Source organism: Bos taurus, chromosome 7, assembly GCF_002263795.3.
Source record: "Bos taurus isolate L1 Dominette 01449 registration number 42190680 breed Hereford chromosome 7, ARS-UCD2.0, whole genome shotgun sequence".
Taxonomy (NCBI): Eukaryota; Metazoa; Chordata; class Mammalia; order Artiodactyla; family Bovidae; genus Bos; species Bos taurus.
The window spans coordinates 16,622,297-16,639,098 of record NC_037334.1 but is presented as its reverse complement, the minus strand read 5'-3'; the positions used below and the strand labels follow the sequence as shown (position 1 = coordinate 16,639,098).

General features: G+C 60.5%; 1 protein-coding gene across 4 annotated transcripts in view; it reads right to left on the bottom strand.

Annotated features, from left to right (window-relative positions):
- EVI5L (ecotropic viral integration site 5 like) overlaps window positions 1-16,802 on the bottom strand; it is a 32,438-nt gene that overhangs the window by 1,570 nt on the left and 14,066 nt on the right. Inside the window, exons 2-19 of one of the 4 annotated variants that reach the window (XM_005208765.4) lie at window positions 16,195-16,378; window positions 14,741-14,930; window positions 14,186-14,410; window positions 14,030-14,104; window positions 13,312-13,437; window positions 12,021-12,164; window positions 11,792-11,881; window positions 10,554-10,651; window positions 10,406-10,466; window positions 7,372-7,425; window positions 6,513-6,545; window positions 5,343-5,483; window positions 2,360-2,488; window positions 941-1,081; window positions 706-861; window positions 473-619; window positions 299-394; window positions 120-215 (exon numbers count right to left, since the gene is read on the bottom strand). In XM_005208765.4, the coding sequence (XP_005208822.1) occupies window positions 120-215; window positions 299-394; window positions 473-619; window positions 706-861; window positions 941-1,081; window positions 2,360-2,488; window positions 5,343-5,483; window positions 6,513-6,545; window positions 7,372-7,425; window positions 10,406-10,466; window positions 10,554-10,651; window positions 11,792-11,881; window positions 12,021-12,164; window positions 13,312-13,437; window positions 14,030-14,104; window positions 14,186-14,410; window positions 14,741-14,930; window positions 16,195-16,331 (2,139 nt within the window). In that variant the 5' untranslated portion in view covers window positions 16,332-16,378. The remainder of the gene's footprint in view (window positions 1-119; window positions 216-298; window positions 395-472; window positions 620-705; window positions 862-940; window positions 1,082-2,359; window positions 2,489-5,342; window positions 5,484-6,512; window positions 6,546-7,371; window positions 7,426-10,405; window positions 10,467-10,553; window positions 10,652-11,791; window positions 11,882-12,020; window positions 12,165-13,311; window positions 13,438-14,029; window positions 14,105-14,185; window positions 14,411-14,740; window positions 14,931-16,194; window positions 16,379-16,802) is intronic. The other 3 variants (NM_001099075.1, XM_005208767.4, XM_005208766.4) reach the window with 3 other exon arrangements.

Below are 16,802 nucleotides of genomic sequence, written 5' to 3'. Positions count from 1 at the left end.
TGTCCCCATGGATGGAGTCCGGCCGCCGGGCCCTCCTCCTCTCCCGCTCCCCGAAACGCCGACGCCCGGCCCATCACTGGTCGCGGCCACCAGGGCTCTCACGCCCCGCCCGCGCTCACCTCGGCCTTCAGCTCCTCGATCTGGTCCTTGAGCTCGCGGATGTACTGCGACGAGTCCGAGTGGTTCAGCTGGCCCTGGATGCGGCCCTCCTCTCTCTGAGGGCGGGCCGTGCCAGTCAGCACGGGGTCCGGTCCCCGAGCCAGTCCGCAGCGCGCCCCGCCCTGGCCTCACCGCTCACCTGGATCTCCAGCTCCGCAATGCGCTGCCGCATCTCGGCCACCGCCGCCATGCTGTCCGCCTCCCGCAGGCGCACGGCCATCACCTCCTCCTTGCTCTGGGGGCGGGGGTGGGGGAAAAGGGGTCACGGGGCGCGGCAGGGCTTAGGGGATAGGGGGAGTGGGGGTGCGGGCACCTTGCACTCAGCCTCAGCCTGCTTGCGGCGGCTCTCGCTGAGCTGCGTCTGCAGCCCCTTGTTCTGTGCCGCCAGGTACTGCAGCTTCTCTTGCAGCGCCGCGCGCTCAGCCTCCACACGGTTCAGCAGGTTGCGGTGGATGTGGTCCTGGGGGCGGATGGGCGGGGGTCAAGGCCTTGCCGAGGGCCCGACCCCGGGCGCCGGATTCCCTCCCTGGGCCGGCCTCGGCCCACCTGCGTCTCGAGCTCCACTACGCGCTGCCGCAGCTCTCGACCCTCGGCCAGCGCCTGGGCCTCTCGCAGCCGCACGCTCATCAGCTCGTCCTGCAGCTCGCCCAGGACCAGCTTCCGCGGGGACTCCTTCCAGCGGCCACCGCGGGACAGGTGGGCCTGCGGGGAGAGGTCGGCGGTCGGCCTGCGCCCGGGGCCCAAGGCCGCTTCGACCCCCTGGAACGAGGCCCGCCCTCACCTGCCAGGTGTCCGAGAGCTCCTGCAGCTGCAGCTTCAGCTCCCGTGCCGAGGCCACTGCCTCACCCTCCCGAACCTTGAGCGCCTTCAGCTCCTCCTGAAGCCGAGCCACGTTGTTCTCGTCGGGCAGCGAGTTGTTCCTCTGCGGGGAGAGGAGCGCTCAGAGCTGCCCGCAGGCCTCACTCCCCGGCCCCCTCTCCTCTGGGCTTCACCACTGGCAGCCGGGCTGGGAGAGGGTGCACCCTGGACGCCCGGATGCCCAGGGGAATGAGGAGGAGGCCCCAGGGGAGGAGACCCCACCCTCGCAGCCCCTGCTGGAAATCCTGGTCTGTAAAGCCGGCTGTAGTAACAGCACCTGCTCTCTCAGGGGGCTGGTCCAGGGCAACCCCCACACCACACGTGATTGTTGATAACACCAGGAGGGCAGCGAGGCCAGGTGCTCCTCACCTGGGAATCTGAGATCCTCGCCCTCCCAGCCCAGACCTGGCCCAGCAGAAGCTGAGCAGATGGCAGGTTTCGGCATTGTCCCTGGGGACAGAGGGCCGGCCTAGGCCCTATCCTGGCCTCCCAAAGGCTCAGAGATGAGATTTGTGCTCCAGCCTCTTGGACCAAAAGCCAACTCGCTGCAGGAGGTTCTCGCTGCCTCTTGTCTGGGAGTTGGGGGGAGGGTGGTGGAACTTCTGGACCCACATTTCCCTCTGATGTAGAGAGGAGAGAGGAAAGCCCAGTCTGGGTAGTGGGTCAACAGGGACTGTGAGGCCAATGGCCCCATGCAAGGCTGTGGCAGAGACACCCCACCTAGGAGGACACCCCAAACTGCAGCTTGAAGCTGGGGGGGGCGTGGCTTCTGCTAGTGGGTGAGTACTGCCCTCTGGTGGCCAGGGCATTTCCCTTCTGGCGGCTCAAGGGAATTGAGACAATAACCAGGGTAGAAGGAACTGGGAAGGTACCAAGAGGCCTGGTGCTCCCTGCAGGGCTGCAGGTGGGAGAAGGCGGCCCCCTGGGTGGTGGGGCTGTGGAGGGGAGCAGCCTTGATGGGCCTGCGCCTTCCCTTCCCCCTGGAGCTCAGGGCCTGAGGGGGACATACACAGGCAGGATGGGCTGTCCAGGGGGCCCATGACAGCTACTGTGCTGCTGGCCTGATGTCTGGCATATGAGGGCAGGCGTGGCTCTCACGGAGTCGTGCTGCTGCTGTGTGTGTGTGTGTGTGTGTGTGTGTGCGCCTCCGGGGCTTGAGTGGTACATACCGTGCTGTGGAGACTATGGGGGAGGAGGCAGGGGAAGGGCTCTGACTCCAGGGCCTGGCCCTCAGGTCCTTGGGGCTGCCCCCCTTATCCTTGGCAAGGGCCCGGTGGTCACCTCCCAGGGGCGCCCTTACTGCCCCGTCTCCAGGGTGCCCCCAGCGGCCACCCAGTCGCACCTTCTCCATGTCCAGAACCTTGTCCTGCATCTCCCGAAGGGCCCCCAGGGTCTCGGTCTCCCGAAGCCGTGACTGCTCCAGCTCCGTCTCCAGGTGGGCCACAAAGTCCTCGGTGAGGCGCGGGTTATCCTGGGGGCAGGCAGAGAGCTGTGCTGGGCGACAGGCTGTGGCCAGAGGTGGGCAGCTTTCCTGCCAGCCAGGTGAGGGCCCAGGCCTGGTCCCACCTCTTCCACCCCCATGGCCAGGAGTGGGGGCTTAGGTTGTGGGTGGAGAGGAGGGCAAGGAGAAAGCCCATATCCCCTGGAAGGGCAGAACACCACGGGGGCCCTGATGCTTTGTCTTGGGGTCCTGGGGACACCACACATGGCCTCAGGAGGCCCCCTGAGGTACACCAATGATTGGTTCACAGGATCACTGGGGTGAGTATGCAGAACGAGTTCTCTGGGCGCTGCTTCCTGCTGTGTGGTCTGTGGCCTGACCACACCATGGGGGTTGTGAGGGGCAGATGGGGAAAGAGTTGGCTGAGACCACTTTCTTGGTCAGTGTCCAGGGGCTTCTCAGAGGTACCTGGGAGTCCCAGGGGTGATGGGTGGGCCCCATACAGAAGACCTCGACAGTGAGGGAGGAAGCCCCTGGGGTCGGAGCACAGCCTGCATCTTGCTGCCTGGGTGGCCTGGCAGGGCAGTTCTCTGGCAAGTTGCCCCAGCCACCCTGCTCCTCAGCTGCCCCACCCCCTGCTTCCCCACTGACCAGGTCTTATTTATGGGGCCCTCCTGCCTAACTGCCCAGGTCTGCTTGCTACCCTTGACCACTGGGGGTCTCTGAAGTCCAGGGGTGTGGGTGGCTCTCTCTCGGCCCAGATGGGCTCTGGGCCCCGTGGCAGCTCTGCCCGGCTGCATCTCTTCCAGGGGCCCCACCAGCATCTCCCACACTCCCTCCCGGCCTCCCTCTGCCTTGCAGTGACCTCCCTGCCTCACCCAGCTCTGCAGCAGGCCTAAGGGCAGGAGCCCTGAGGGGGCAGGTGAATGTCTCTCCAACTGGCCTGATGGAGGGCATTGTGCCATGGGTAGGGTTAGCCCAGCCTCAGCTTCCCCACTGGCCTGGCTGCTTTAAAGCCAGGTGGGGCTATAGCACTTGAACTTGAGCCAGAGGTGGATGCGGGTCAGCAATAGTGAAGTTCTGCCCCTCTGTCCCCAGGAGCAGAGGGTCAACACGTAGGGGAGGGATTCTCCTCAGCCAATGACCATTCCTTCTCTTCACCCTTTCTCAAGCACCCTGTGGTTTCTCCACATCAGGGACCCTCACCTCACTGCCAGGCCCTGCTGGTTCAGCCCTGGGGTATGGGGAGCCGACAGCGCCCTTCCCTGCCCCTCAGGGCCTGTGCTCAGTCATACCTGCTGAGTTTGGAGGCCACAGCTGCCAGTGTGTTACCACATCAGGAAGGCAGCTGCTGGGTGTGGCTGGAGGAGAGTTCTGGAAGCCTTCTTTGGGAGAAGTGGACTCTGCCATGCTTCAGCTCATGGGCTCTCCACCACCCACCTGAGTTCATGACTCCAAAACAGACTTGGGCTGCCCCCACCTCATCTCCAACCCATTAGCTCAGGGTGGCGGGCACAGACCAGACCCTCTTCTGAGGGCAAGGTGTTGGGCACTGGAGGGGGTTACCCTCCCTCACCCCAGCTCCTACCATGCATGGCTGCCTACCCACCCCCTGAGGAAGCCCTGAAACTGAGCTCCCCCCCCGAGTGTATGATTAACCTCTCTATCCCCCAAAACTTTATTGCCTTTCCTGTGCCTCCCTTGAGTTTCAAAGAAAATGGCGGGCTGAAACCAAGCAGGATCCCGTGGGCCCTCCTGGGTACAAAAGCCCTTCCGTGTCCCTGTTTCTTGTTTGTAGAAAAAGGCTGTAGTCTCCAAGACCTCTGCTGAGTTCCAGAAAGCAGCCTCAGGCAGTAAATGATGAGGATCATAGAGTCCCAGGATGCCTAGGCCCTCCTGAAGGAGTAGAGATAACTACTTGACATGGGTCTTTGAGTTCTTCTGCAGAAATTAAGAGCCCCAGCCAGGTGGAGCATGGTGACTACACACTGACCAGCAGCACCAGACCCCAGACTGGTTGTAGCAAGAGGGTTGATGATGACTGAGGTTCCCTAAACATGACCCTGTTTCCTCACCACCAACCAATCAGAAGAAGGTCCACGAGCTGACCCTGTGTCCTTGGACCCTTTCCTCTGGCACTGTCCTAAAAAAAGACCCTGCCTAGAGGCTTCCCTGGGGGTCCAGTGGCTAAGACTCCACATTCCCAATGCAGGGGGCTTGGGTTTGATCGCTGGTTGGGGACCCAGATGCCACATTCCACCACTAAGAGTTCACATGCTGCAACTAGAGATCCCACGTGCTGCAGTGAAGACGGAAGGTCCCGAGTGCCACTACCAAGACCTGATTCAGCCAGATAAATAAATGAAAATACTAAAAAATCCCCTGCTGAAAAGGCATCAGGGACTTTCTGGGTTCTTTTGAGCATGAGCTGCCCTTTCTCCTTGTTTGCAGAAGATGCTGTGGTTTCCTTCACCACAAGCCGTGTTGGTAGCTGGTTTTGCTGCATGTCAGATGAGTGGACCTAGGTTTGGTTTGGTAACAGCCCAACAGCCCTTCAGACCCTGGGGAGACATCAAGGCTCCCCCAAGGAATCACAGATCTATCAGTGGAGGGCGGGGTCCCTGCAGGGACAGTTGGGGGATGGGTGGAGGCTGACTGTCTTGCCCTCAGTGTGGTAATATGGTAGGCCGGATGCCCCACTGCGGGGTGGGAAAGGGAAACCACAGGATCGCCCCGGGTGTGGGGCTGGAGGAGACTCTGGGTCCCCTGTCCCCAAGGAAGGAACAGGAGGGCCAGGGCTGATTGGGGCCAGGTGCCCCAGAGCTCTGCAGGCAGCCAGGCATAGGGCGTGGCCTGGCCCTGGGCCCCGCCACCGGCCTGGTACCTGCTGCTCCTGCAGCTGCCGTATGGTGCTCTGCGCCTTCTGCAGGTCTTCGGCTGCCGAGCTACACTGCTGCCTCACCACAGCCAGTTCCCGCTTGATGACGTAGTTCTCCTCTGCCTCCTGTGCGCGTGTCACCTGCCCCTGAGGACAGCGAGGATGAGGTGCCGTGACTCTCTGCTCACACCCCCAGCTCTGCCTGGGGCCTGCCAGTGGGGAGGCCCAGAGAGGGTGGAGGCGGGGTGGGAGGAGGAGGACCTCCCACACTCAAGAGCCTGGGATGGGGTGCCCCCTAGGGCCTGGGGATGTTGGGGGGGCAGGCAGGAACAGGAACCAGGAGGAACCTGGAGGAACAGACCCACCCGGGACCCAGGCTCTGGCTTGCAGCCTCTGTCCCAGGTAAGGAGAAATAAGTCCTTGTCCACTTAGGGTGGACAGCACAGCAGAGGCCAGGCTCTGCTGGGAATGACGGGGATCTGGGGACAGCCGAGGGCCAGGAGGCTCAGGACGGGCTCCTGGGGGCCAGGCTGGGGGGTACACCTCTCCCCCAATCTTCTTCAGTCCTGGCCCCCAGAGTTCCACCTGCCCAAGACTAAGACTCCCCAGCCTCATCCCCTCAACCCCCAATTTAGGCCCCCCATTCCAGGCTCAGAGCCACCAGGTGGTGAGGCAGGAGCTTCCAGAGAAAGCCATTCAGGATGAGGCAGCAGCAGAAGCAGGCGAGTGAGAGAAGAGGACAGGCCTTGCAGGTTGGAGCAGAGAAGAGCGTGAGGGGCCATAAGGGGTAGGGGAGTGTGTGTGTGTGTGTGTGTGTGTGTGTGTGTGTGTTGGGGTGGCTCAGCTGTGCACACACCAACCAGGGCCTGTTGCTAATGTAGCCTCAGGGTCCCCACCCTTATCCCTACCAGGGTCCCCTGGAGAGAGGAAACCTGTGCATTGCGTGCACGCTCACACGCGCCCACAGGCACCAGGCCTTCACACGCATGCCCCCTCCCCCAGAGGGAAGCCTCTGTCTCCTGGAGAAGCGGTCCCCAGCCGCCCCCATGCACAGCGCCAGGCCTGCCCCCTCCCCCCTCCTCCCCCAAGGGATGGCAGCGGCCAGGGCAGAGGTGTCTGGTGGTCATGTGTGGGCACTGGGAAGAAGTGGGAGAGGGAGAGGAAAAGCTACAGTACCTGTATTAACCTATCAGCCAGAGCAGCGCTCTCCTACCCGGCGGAGGGGTTCCGAGCGACAGGGGGAGGAGGCAGAGCAGAAGGCGCGGGGACAGGAGAGGGGAGACAGACAAGAACCACATGTCACTAACGCGGTGGGCTATCTCTAGAAGCGGGAGAGAGGAGTGAGACCGGAGAACCAGAGAACCAGCAGGAGAGGGCCGGGAGGAAGACCAAAGCCAGAGCAAGCTCCGTCCTGGGGAGGAGTCTGTGTGTGAATAGGGGGTGGGGGCAGGGTCACCCATGGGAGCTGCGGGGCTGGGGCCTCACCTGAAGAGGGTTGGCGGGGGAGCCCTGGGCCCCGTGAGTGCAGTTTTAATTTGGAGGCAGAAAAAGACTCAAGGCTTTGGGCCAAGGACAAATTCCACCTGCGGTCAGTAGTGGGTCAAGTGAGACTGAGCAGGGAGCTGGAAGTTGAGAGCCCCCGTCTCTACTCTCATATTTAAAAACAGGTTGGGGGCAAGGGTCAAGGCTATGGCACCCCCTCCATGGTGCACAGCCACCCTGTTCTCCTTTCTTCTGTCAAAGCAGCCCACACCCAGGCAGCCCGGGAGGGCGCCAGACCCAAATGGATTTCTGTGTTTGCAGTTAATGGGGTTATAACTCAGTCCCCCTTCAGGCAAAGCTTCCCCTTGGTCCCCAATTTACACAGCAGCCGAAGTCTCAGGGAAACACATGGTGGGGCCTGTGGGATTTATGGTGGGAGTTTAGGGTGGGGTCGTGCCTGGGGCAGGAGGCTGGCTGGCCGGCCCTCCGGCTGCTAGGTCCTGCTCAGGACTGGGAGGGTTTGGTGCTACAGGCTGGCGGCTGCACCCCTCACCTTTTCCAGGGTCTCGATCCGCTGCTTCAGGAGCCGGTTCTCCGTCCGAAGCCTCTGTAGTGGGGGGAAGAGGGAAGAGTGCGTCAGAGCCCCATGTCCTGCTCCTGTGCACCCAGAAGTCTGTCCCCTTGGAGCCAGGCCATCTTCAGGCAGGAGGGCACCAGCGTTTAATGGTCCAAGTTAGTGATTCCATAAAACAGTCAAGGCCAATTCTCATTTGGAATGGCCCACTAGGTATTTAAAAAAAAAAAACAAACAAATCTTGGTTCAGGAAAACCAATGTGATGGCTTGGGTGGATATGCACTGTGTGAGGGGGTATGGAGGGGGCAGTCAGCACCCGTGTCCTCCTGTGGAGTCGCCTTGGGCCTGTCAAGGGCAGAGCCTTCTGTGTTCTGGGGGAAGCTGCTGGCAGACAGTCCCCACCCCTCACGGCTTGGATTTGAGCCCCAGGGCTTAGAGGACAGACTTGGAGTCTAGGTCCAGGAAAGGAAAGGGGTCTTGCGAACGTGCGTGCTGTTGATGACTACATTTCTGCGTCCCTTTGAGAACCAGCTGCGCCCGACAGTTGTCACCGTTGCCCCCACCCCCTCTAATTTTCAAGGCAGTCTTCCTTCCACCTTCCATGCTGTGCTGGTGGTTTTGGTGGGGGTACTCGTGGTTGTAGGTTTCCCCGCAGCCTTCTGGGAAGCGGGGGAGGTTGACATCCGCCTCACCCCTAGTTTCTACCCCCGAGTCCTTTAAGCAGTGGGTACAGAAATCGTTTCCATCAGCAGGTCAGCGAGAGTCCTGCTTCCCTGTGTATCACACAGGACATTCTTCCGGAGAGAAGAAGGTGATGGAAACATGCAGAACACACCCTGGAAGCAGCTATGTCAGAGAGGATCACAGACTTGATTGATGGGCGCTGACTCATGTCAAGAGAAACTGAGTTGGAGGCAGGCAGGGTCTTGCCGGAGGCTCCTGGCTTGCCGGAGTCAGAGCTGTTGCAGGCCTGGGTCTCTGTCCGTCACAGGAATCCAGAACCAGAATCCTGACCCCTGACCCCTGGGTTCTGTCTACTTTCTGGCCTCAACGCACGGATGGCCAAGCTCAGCCATCCTTGGAGGAGCTGAGTGTGCTGACCACACCTCACCTTGCTCCTCTTCCTCCCAGGAGAAAACCCGATAGGGTGTGAACAAGGACTGTGGGGGCCTACGTACTAATCACAGTACTGAAAAGTTTTTTGTTCTGTATTTTTGATACTTTGATATCCTGCTGCCTTGCTAATCCCGGTGATACTGCTGCTCCTAGGACTAGTTAATTCCTAGGGACAGTAGACAGCATGCCTGCTGGTCTGCCTTCTACACACTAAGCGGTCACACCCCTGCCTACCTCCCTTACCTCTCACACACAAACCATTATTTCCCATGCCCTCAATTGTCCCAGGACAGGTGGTGACCACTCCTATAGGCCAGAGCCCTGGAAATTATTCAAACCAGCCAATCTTGACTCTCTTGAACCTGCCTACACACCCTCTTGAACCCTGACCCAACCCTTCCCATGGAAATCCCAGCACGGGCTCTGGCCCAGGCTTTTCTCCTGCCCTGCCCTGATGCTTCCCCATGTGGCCCTGCACACACAGCAGAGGTGCGCCCCTCTGGGAACTGTGAGTAACAAACTGTCCTTCTAAAGGCGGTTGTCTGTGTTTGTCACCTCACTGTACTTGATGAAAACAAATCTCAGGTTTGCTTTAAAACAGGCAAAAGGTGAAAGAGCACAGGGCAGGGACAAGGGAGAAGGCATCTGTCCTGCCCTGCCCTTGGGGGTGCTCAGGCTTGTCTTGTGGGACATTTCCAGGCTGGACATGTGGTCTGAGGGTCTGCTGCATCCCTCCCTACTGCTGAGCCCTCCTGGCCACCAGGTGAGAGCATGCCCTTGTCTGCATGAGCAAGACACATGTACATGTTTGGACTGGTGCATCAGTAATGCTGCCATTCCTGAGAAAGGGAGATGCTTAAAAGTTTAGGACACAGAATTGTTTCTCAGAAAACCTACCAACAGGGCCAGGACAATAAGGTCCTCTTTCCCCACTCAGATATGGGCAGCAGGTAACCTGGATTATCATCTAGGTTCTGTTTCTGTCTTTTGAGAGGAAGTTGGGATGATGGTGGTGGTTCATAATAATAATTTGAACAGTAGAGCAAGTGTCATCCCCATTTTGCAGAAGGGGACACTGAGGCTCAGAGAGGTGCATTCACGTTCCTGGCAGGTCACCCAGCTGGTTTGTAGTAGAGCTGAGATTTGAACTCTGGTCTGTGGGACGCCAGGCCCAGGCACTGTGGGAATCTGTCCCTGAAGAAGACAGAGCCAGGCTGTGTTGGGGTTTGCATCTGTGTCTGACCCCCACCCCCACTGGACTGGGGGCCCTCAGTCTCTGCCATGATTCTGGCACATAGTAGGTGCCTGCTAGATCCCTGTGGAGAGATAACCAAGATCACATCTGGAGGGTCAAAAGCAGAGGGAAGGAGATGGAAGGGAGTCTGTGTATAGAGGCTCTGCATGCCCAGGAAAGCCCCTCTGATATTGTGACCTACCAGGAATATATATTTGGTCTTCATCTCTGGTCCTGGCACAGCACTCCTAAAACCCTGGGAATTTTCTTAGAAAGGAATCAAGGTGTCACTTGTTATGTTAATGAGGTGACTTTTGGAAATCCCCCAGGTCACCTAAGCATGGGGCTGGTAGCCAGGTGACCAGATCCTGTGATGAGAGGGTTGGAACTTTCTGCCTGACCTCAGGGAAGGGAGAGGGCTGGGAGTTGAATCTCCGGGCCCAGGGAACTGTCCACCTGTTAAACCATGTCCCCAGTTCAGGGGGTGGGGGTGGCTCTCACTCTGTGTGGCCTGGTGGTGAGTGAAAGGGCAGCTGGGCCAAGGGATCACCCCTTGAGGCCATGGGACACCCTGCTGTGTGGCCCATGCTGGGTGGGGCCACCCTCATCAGGGGGCTTCCGGGGCATCCTGCCCCAGCCTGGCCCATCCCACCTGAACTCACCTTGATCTCAATCTGCTCCTCCATCTCCTTGCTCTTCATGGCCGCATACTCCTTCTCCAGCCTGCAGAGAGAGGGGAGGGCCGATGTGCTCACTGTCCCACTCTCAGGGACCCCCCTACTGCCTGCACCCCGGATGCCCGCTACTGACCTCTTCATCTTCTTGGGGTTGTACTTGACCTGGTAAGCCTTGAGGATCAGCTTATCTGGACAGCTGTCGAACTGATGGGGGATCACTCTCTGGAAGTACTGTGGGGACATGGGTGGTCACTGACATGTGGGCCCTGACCACCTGGGGCCACCCAAGCCCGTGGGAGGCCCTGCTTCCCTGGAGGAGGGGCCTGGGCATGCCAGAAGTGTCAGCCAGAGCCCGTTGGCCTGGGGCCTTGCATGGCCTGGCCCTCTGTGGGCGCTCCATCAGTGTATGTGGATCGAATGAGCAAGTATGAGAAGCAGGAATTGTGAGAAGGAGCTGCCTGTGGCCAGGACTTCTGTCTGCAGGAGAAGCAGGCTTCAGGAACTCCTGAGGGGGAAGGCTGGGGTGGGGTCTGAGAAGAGGGTCCTTCATGGCGGGGGCAGGGGGAGCCATGCCGCTGACCCAGGGCAGTGAAAAGAGATGGAAGAGGTTGAAGGATCAGGGTGGCAGGGAGGAAGCTGAAAGAAGGAGCCCTTGGGGGCCTGCCTGCTCGCCCAGGGCCCCTGGGGCCTCCACGCAGAGTTTAAGCGCACGCTGCCGGTGGACATAGCTTTCTGCGGCTTGGGACTGGGCTGGGCTCCACAGCCCAGCTGGCCCCCTCTGGCAGCTGCGGACAATGGGTGCCCGTGTTCGTGAACACAACTGTGGCCTTTGTGCATTCTTCCCCAAACCACCAGCTGGAGAACACTGGGAGGGGGCAGGGGCCTGCATGATGGGGACATGGCAGTGAGAAGCAGGCTGGCCTCTCTCCGCAGGCAGGGCAGCTAGCCGGGGCAGGCAAGGGGAGGGTCAGCCCCAGACCCTCACTCCCTCCTGGGCCTTCGTCTGACCTAGTTGCTGGGGCTGAAACCACACCCAAGGCCTCCAGGTGTGGCTAGTATTGCTATTTGTCACATTAGGCTCTAGGGGACCTGGAGCTGGGGGCAGGTGAAGGGGGGTGGACTTCCGGGCTTGGCATTCTTCTCTCCCTGCTGCCAGGCTGCTGGCCCTGGCCCAACTCTGGCAGAGCTGGGGGCTCCTCAGGCACTGCCCCCGCCTCAGCCCTGGCCCTTCAGGGAGATCTTAGGGGGCAGAGATGATAGGAAAGGATCAGGGCACTCAGGAAGTCCAGGGTCTCCCCATCTTTCAGGAAGGGTTCACTTGCCCAGGTGCCCCTGCTGGGGGCAAACCCACCACCCTGGACCCCTGCCCACCTGGGACATCCCCTCCATGTCCAGCTGCATCAGCTCCGTCTGGTTCACCTGCAGCAGGGCGAGGCCCACCCGGAAGATGATCTCCAGGCCCTGCAAAGGCAGCGGGGGCAGTGCATCTCCAGTTCTGCTTTCCCAGGGGCCTCTGAGCCCTCCCTGAGCCCTGGGATCATTTCCAGTGGGGACCTGAGTCACTCCATCCAGAGTGCCCAGGAGAAGAAGGGGTCCTTACCTCGTACATGAAGATGTCAAAGACACGGGTGGCAACGGGCAGTGGGAAGGTGGTGAGGAAGAGTGTGAGGAACCAGGACGAGGCATACATGGACGTGTGGAAGCTCTGGGAGCGGAAGTGGGTGTTCAGGTCCGGGAGCTGCTCCTGGGGTCAGGGAGGAGGCCAGACACCATGAGGAGGGTGCTGGGCACAGCAGTCCACACCCTCAGGTTCCCTCTACCCGGAAGTGCCTGCATCTTCAGGGAGCCTTCCCTGACTTACCCTGGGCAGCCCCCCTGCCACACTGTCCCTGGGTGGGGCAGAAGCACCCCAGAGCTCTGAGCAGCACGAGGGGGGACCCAGGCAGGGACAGCAGGCGGCCCAGCTTCCCGGGGAGGCTCACCACCACCCCCAACAATGCTCTACATTTTGTGCCCAGACATGCTTAAGGGATGTTTGATTGGCCTGAACTTTAGACAGCTGGAAAGTGACAGAAACTGGGGAAACTGAGGCTGGAGATGTTAGGAGGCCCTGCTGGTCCTTCACAGGAAGAACGGACCCTTGGCTGTCCCCTGGCCTGCCCTGGGCCTCCTCTGGACTCAGGGACTCTCTGGTGGTGGCCAGCTACTTTGCCATGGGAGCTCTCGGCTCTTTCTCTGTGGCCCTGGGCCACCTGCTGGCTAGCATTTCCGGTCCCCTTGACCGACAGCACCTCCTGGTCCTCCAGGCCTGAGGAGCGGGCTTTCACAACCAGAGGCATCCTGCCCACTGGTGCCCAGCCACACAGCTCCACCTGCAACCGGCTTCCGGAGCAGGCCAGAGTGCGTGTGTGTGTGTGTGTGTGTGTGTGTGTGTGTGTGTGTGTACACCGGTGCTGTCTGCCAGCCAGGAGCGGGCCCTGCGGGGGCTACTATTTATAAATAGGCGGCTACAGCTCTCTAGTAATCAGCAAAGGCAGGCAGACAACACTTTCCCCCTTCCACCACACTGGGGAGCAGATAGAAAGGGACAGTGTGGGGGTGTGTCTGAGGCAGGCCAACCTCTCCATCCTGGCCTGAATGACTCTGGGAACCCTGAGTTCTGAGAAGCCCCCACTGTAAGGACTGGCCCCTGAAGCATCCTTCAGGCAGTGCTCCACAGCCCCCTGGGGAGTAGGACCCCTTTCTGCCCTGGTATGTCTGGGTGGGTTCTCAGGCCTGGAATTTTCAGTCGAAGAGACTCCCTGGGAGGGCCAAGGTCAGCACCCGTGAGTGTGGGCTGGCAGGGTATGGGGGGGCAGAGTGGGTGGGCATGACCACCTGGGCCTGCTCACCTGTAGCATGTATTCAAATTGGTAGATGCAGAGCCCCAGCTCGGCCATGCTGGGCTTGAAGAGCTCTCGTAGGCGGTACTCCTGCATCAGCCGCACGAACACACAGAAGGCCTCCTCCTCGGGCATCTGGGGGCAGGGGGTGTCTCTGAGTGGGGGTAGCATGGGAGGGGGTGCCTGCTGCTCTTCTCCTGACTTTGCTTGTTTCTGCTGTTTACTTTGACTGAACACAGATGGTGCCAGGCTGCCTGGACCCCCATGGCAAACCGCCGGTCAATAAAGTCCCCGTTTCACTGATGGGAAGCATCTAGAGGCTGAAGTCGCGAGCCCAAGGCCGCCTGGCAAGAAACAGTGGAGCTGGGACTTGAACCCCAGAGCCCACGGTGGAGGCAGCCTCTCGTCCAGTCCCCACCATTCTCCCCTCCTGAGCCTGCCAGAGCCTCCACAGGAAACCCCCAGCCCCATAAACACTGCACTGGCCAAACCAAGTCTCCCACCTGGGTTCCTCATCTGACCCTGGCAGGTGACCGAGCAGGATGGGATAGTGGTCAGGACCAGCTGCCAGCCTTCTGTGCTTGGTTGGGAGACTGTCAGAGGTCACAGGCGGGCAGGGGGAAGCTCTGACCCCAGGCCTACACTGATGGAGGGAACACTTGCTTCTGTCCACCTCCGACAGAGGTGGGGACCGACAGAGCGGGCTGGGCTAGCCCAGGCCACCTACCTGCATGAGCAGCAGGCCCACGATGAAGGCACTGCCCTGGCAGTAGCCCACCTCCCGGTCCACCAGCGAGTAGGCCTGCACGGGAACGCACGGGAGTCAGGGCGGGGTCCCACCGGGCTGGCAACCACAGGGCATCTCTCCAGGGCCAGGGCTCACCTTCATGACATTGAAGAGGACCTCCTGGCCTAGGCTGTCCTGGCCCTTGAAGAACTCGTGCTCTGGGTAGGTGCGGGCGATGTCCCTGCGGATGAGCTTCTCGCAGGGGGACGACATCTTGAGCAGCTCTGAGTACTGGTTCTTAACCGGCATGTCTGTGGCACTGCACAGGAGCTGCCAGACGATGGCCCGGAAGTGGTGTGGGATGCCCTTGCGGATCAGCTCCTGGAGACCGGTCAGAGGGGGAGCGGAAGACCGGGCTGGATCCAGTCCCAGAGTGGCCTCCCCAGGGCCGTCCAGCCGGGCCTTGGAGATGGGGCCTGTCCACGCCTCCCCGGAGGCCCAGAGAGCTTGGCTAAGCCACCTCATGGCACAGAGTGCCACAGTGCTCCAGCCTGTCACGGAGCACACGGGTGGGAAGCAGGTGGGGGTGTCTGGGAGGCCAGCCCCGCCCACTCTCCCTCCTCCCCACCCTCCACCAGGCACACCTCCAGCCCTGGACCTTGCCCGCCCCCAGCCACTGACCAGCCTGCCCCGGGCCCACAGTCCCCCCACCTTCAGCAGCTTCTCCTTCCGGCGTCGCCACTCCTCCCACTCGTTGGCTATCCGGCCCCACAGAATCCACGTGTCCTCCTCCAGGTGGCTCAGGTTGGAGGAGGCTGAGGAGCTGGACACCAGCGAGGAGCCACTGTTCCGCCGGGAGCCATTCATGGAGCGCATGGACTTGGAGTCGGCCTCCAGCAGCCTAGGTGGGCAGGCAGGGGGTGAGGGGTGGCTGCAGGTACTTCCAGCCCCAGCTCTTGGACCCCAGAGAGCCCAGCCCCTCCTCCCTAGGGTCCCAGATTGGGTCTTAGTTGTTCTTCCTGCATGGCACTTGCTGTGTGACCTTGGCTGGTGCTCTAACCTCTCTGAGCCCTGGTTTTGATCCTGGGTCCCTGGAGAGGCTGCCATGCATGTGTCCCACTTTGTGCCCTGGGCTGAGAAGCTTGGGGATCAGCTCATTTAGTCCCGAGGGGCAGGCTTTGTTAAGATGTGTTTACAGATGAGGTACAGAGAGGGTGAGTGGCTAGCTGGGGGCCCACGGCTCACAAGAGGCTGCATTAACCAGCTGTTTCTGATGCTCTGACATCTGGGGCCTCCCTGACCCTGGAGGGATAGCCCCTCCCAGGCCTAGCAGATCGGCAGAAATGGTTACAGACTTGCTTGTCAGTGCACCTATCATATGCAAACCAACCAATCCAGAGTCCACAAACCAACCACCTCTGTTAGGTGCTAGCACTCAGGGCCACTGTCCTCTGCCCTAATTACCCAGGGCCGGATACTAGACTAATAGGCCCAGACCCTGTGCCCCAGCTTGCTGAAGTTACTCAGACTAGCCAGTCCTAACCCTGATTACACTGCCTCACCACTCCTGGCGGAAACCACAATAAAAGCTCTCACCTACATTTTTCTCACTCCCTCTGCCTCCTGACTGGTCCTGGTGCTTCCCCGGGTGGCCCTACAGGGTTCGTGGTGCGCTGTGCCCCTCCTCTTGGAATCTGTGAGTAACAAACTGTCTTTTTTTTTTGGCCTCACCACATGGCATGCAGGATCTTAGTTCCCCAACCAGGGATTGAACCCAAGCTCAGCATTCTAAATGCTGACCAGGGAAGTCCCCAGACTTCCTGGGGTCATCTCCTGATCTGCTGGCCTCGACTTCCTGGCATAATAATAAAACCCACACTTTAAAACAGGGGCTGAGCCAGAGAAGAAGGTTGGGAAGGGCCAGTTCCAGAGTCAGAAGCTTTACGCTTTCCTACAACAAAGGCCTGAAAGTGCAGGCGGGGCTCACTGGGCCCTGATCCCATGATCTTCTCATCTGAATGGGAGAACGTCTGTTGGGAGGTGATGGCAAATGCTAGCCTCAGTGGAAGTGTTACTTGGCCTAGGGCTCTGAGTGCAGGGGACACCCAGGAGCTTCCGTTTGGGGCCCAGGCTGTACCCACCTGGTCCCCCAGGGACCAACTCACCGGTTCTGCTCTTCAAGCTTGGCCAGCAGCTCCAGCTCATCGGGGCTGAGGTTCTCGGAGTCAGAGGTGGGGGAGCAGGTGGGGGCTGACAGGGCCTCCTGGGATGAGGAGTCGGGGCTCAGAGTGGGGCTCGCCATGGCGGTCAGGCTCCTCCGCTGTGAGCAGGGTCAGGTCACAGAACTGTCTGGGGACCAGAGATGCGTGATCAGCACTGGGAGGGGTGCCCGCCCTGTCCTGCTGGCTCTGGACCAGTGAGCCTGCTGATCACCTGAGACATCTCCTCACCCCAGGCTTCCCACCTTGGGTCTGTCCACTTGGTCACCCCTTGTCCCAGGCACCCCGGTCCAGTTGCTAGCTCCTTCTGCTCCAGGTGCTGGCTACTAGGCTCCCCACTTTTATGGTGCAGACGCCAGCGAGGAGTAAGGAGGGCCACGGCCAGGGCCTGTGCTATTCTGCTCTCCCTGAGCATGGACACCAACTCTCAGCAGACACCCCTGAGTCTTCAGCAGGGCCAGGGGCCAAGGCTGCTTGTTACTCAGGGCCCCTGCCAGGACCTGCAGACGTCCCTGCTCTGGTGCCTGTTCTAGTCAGCCTTGGTCCCTGTCCCC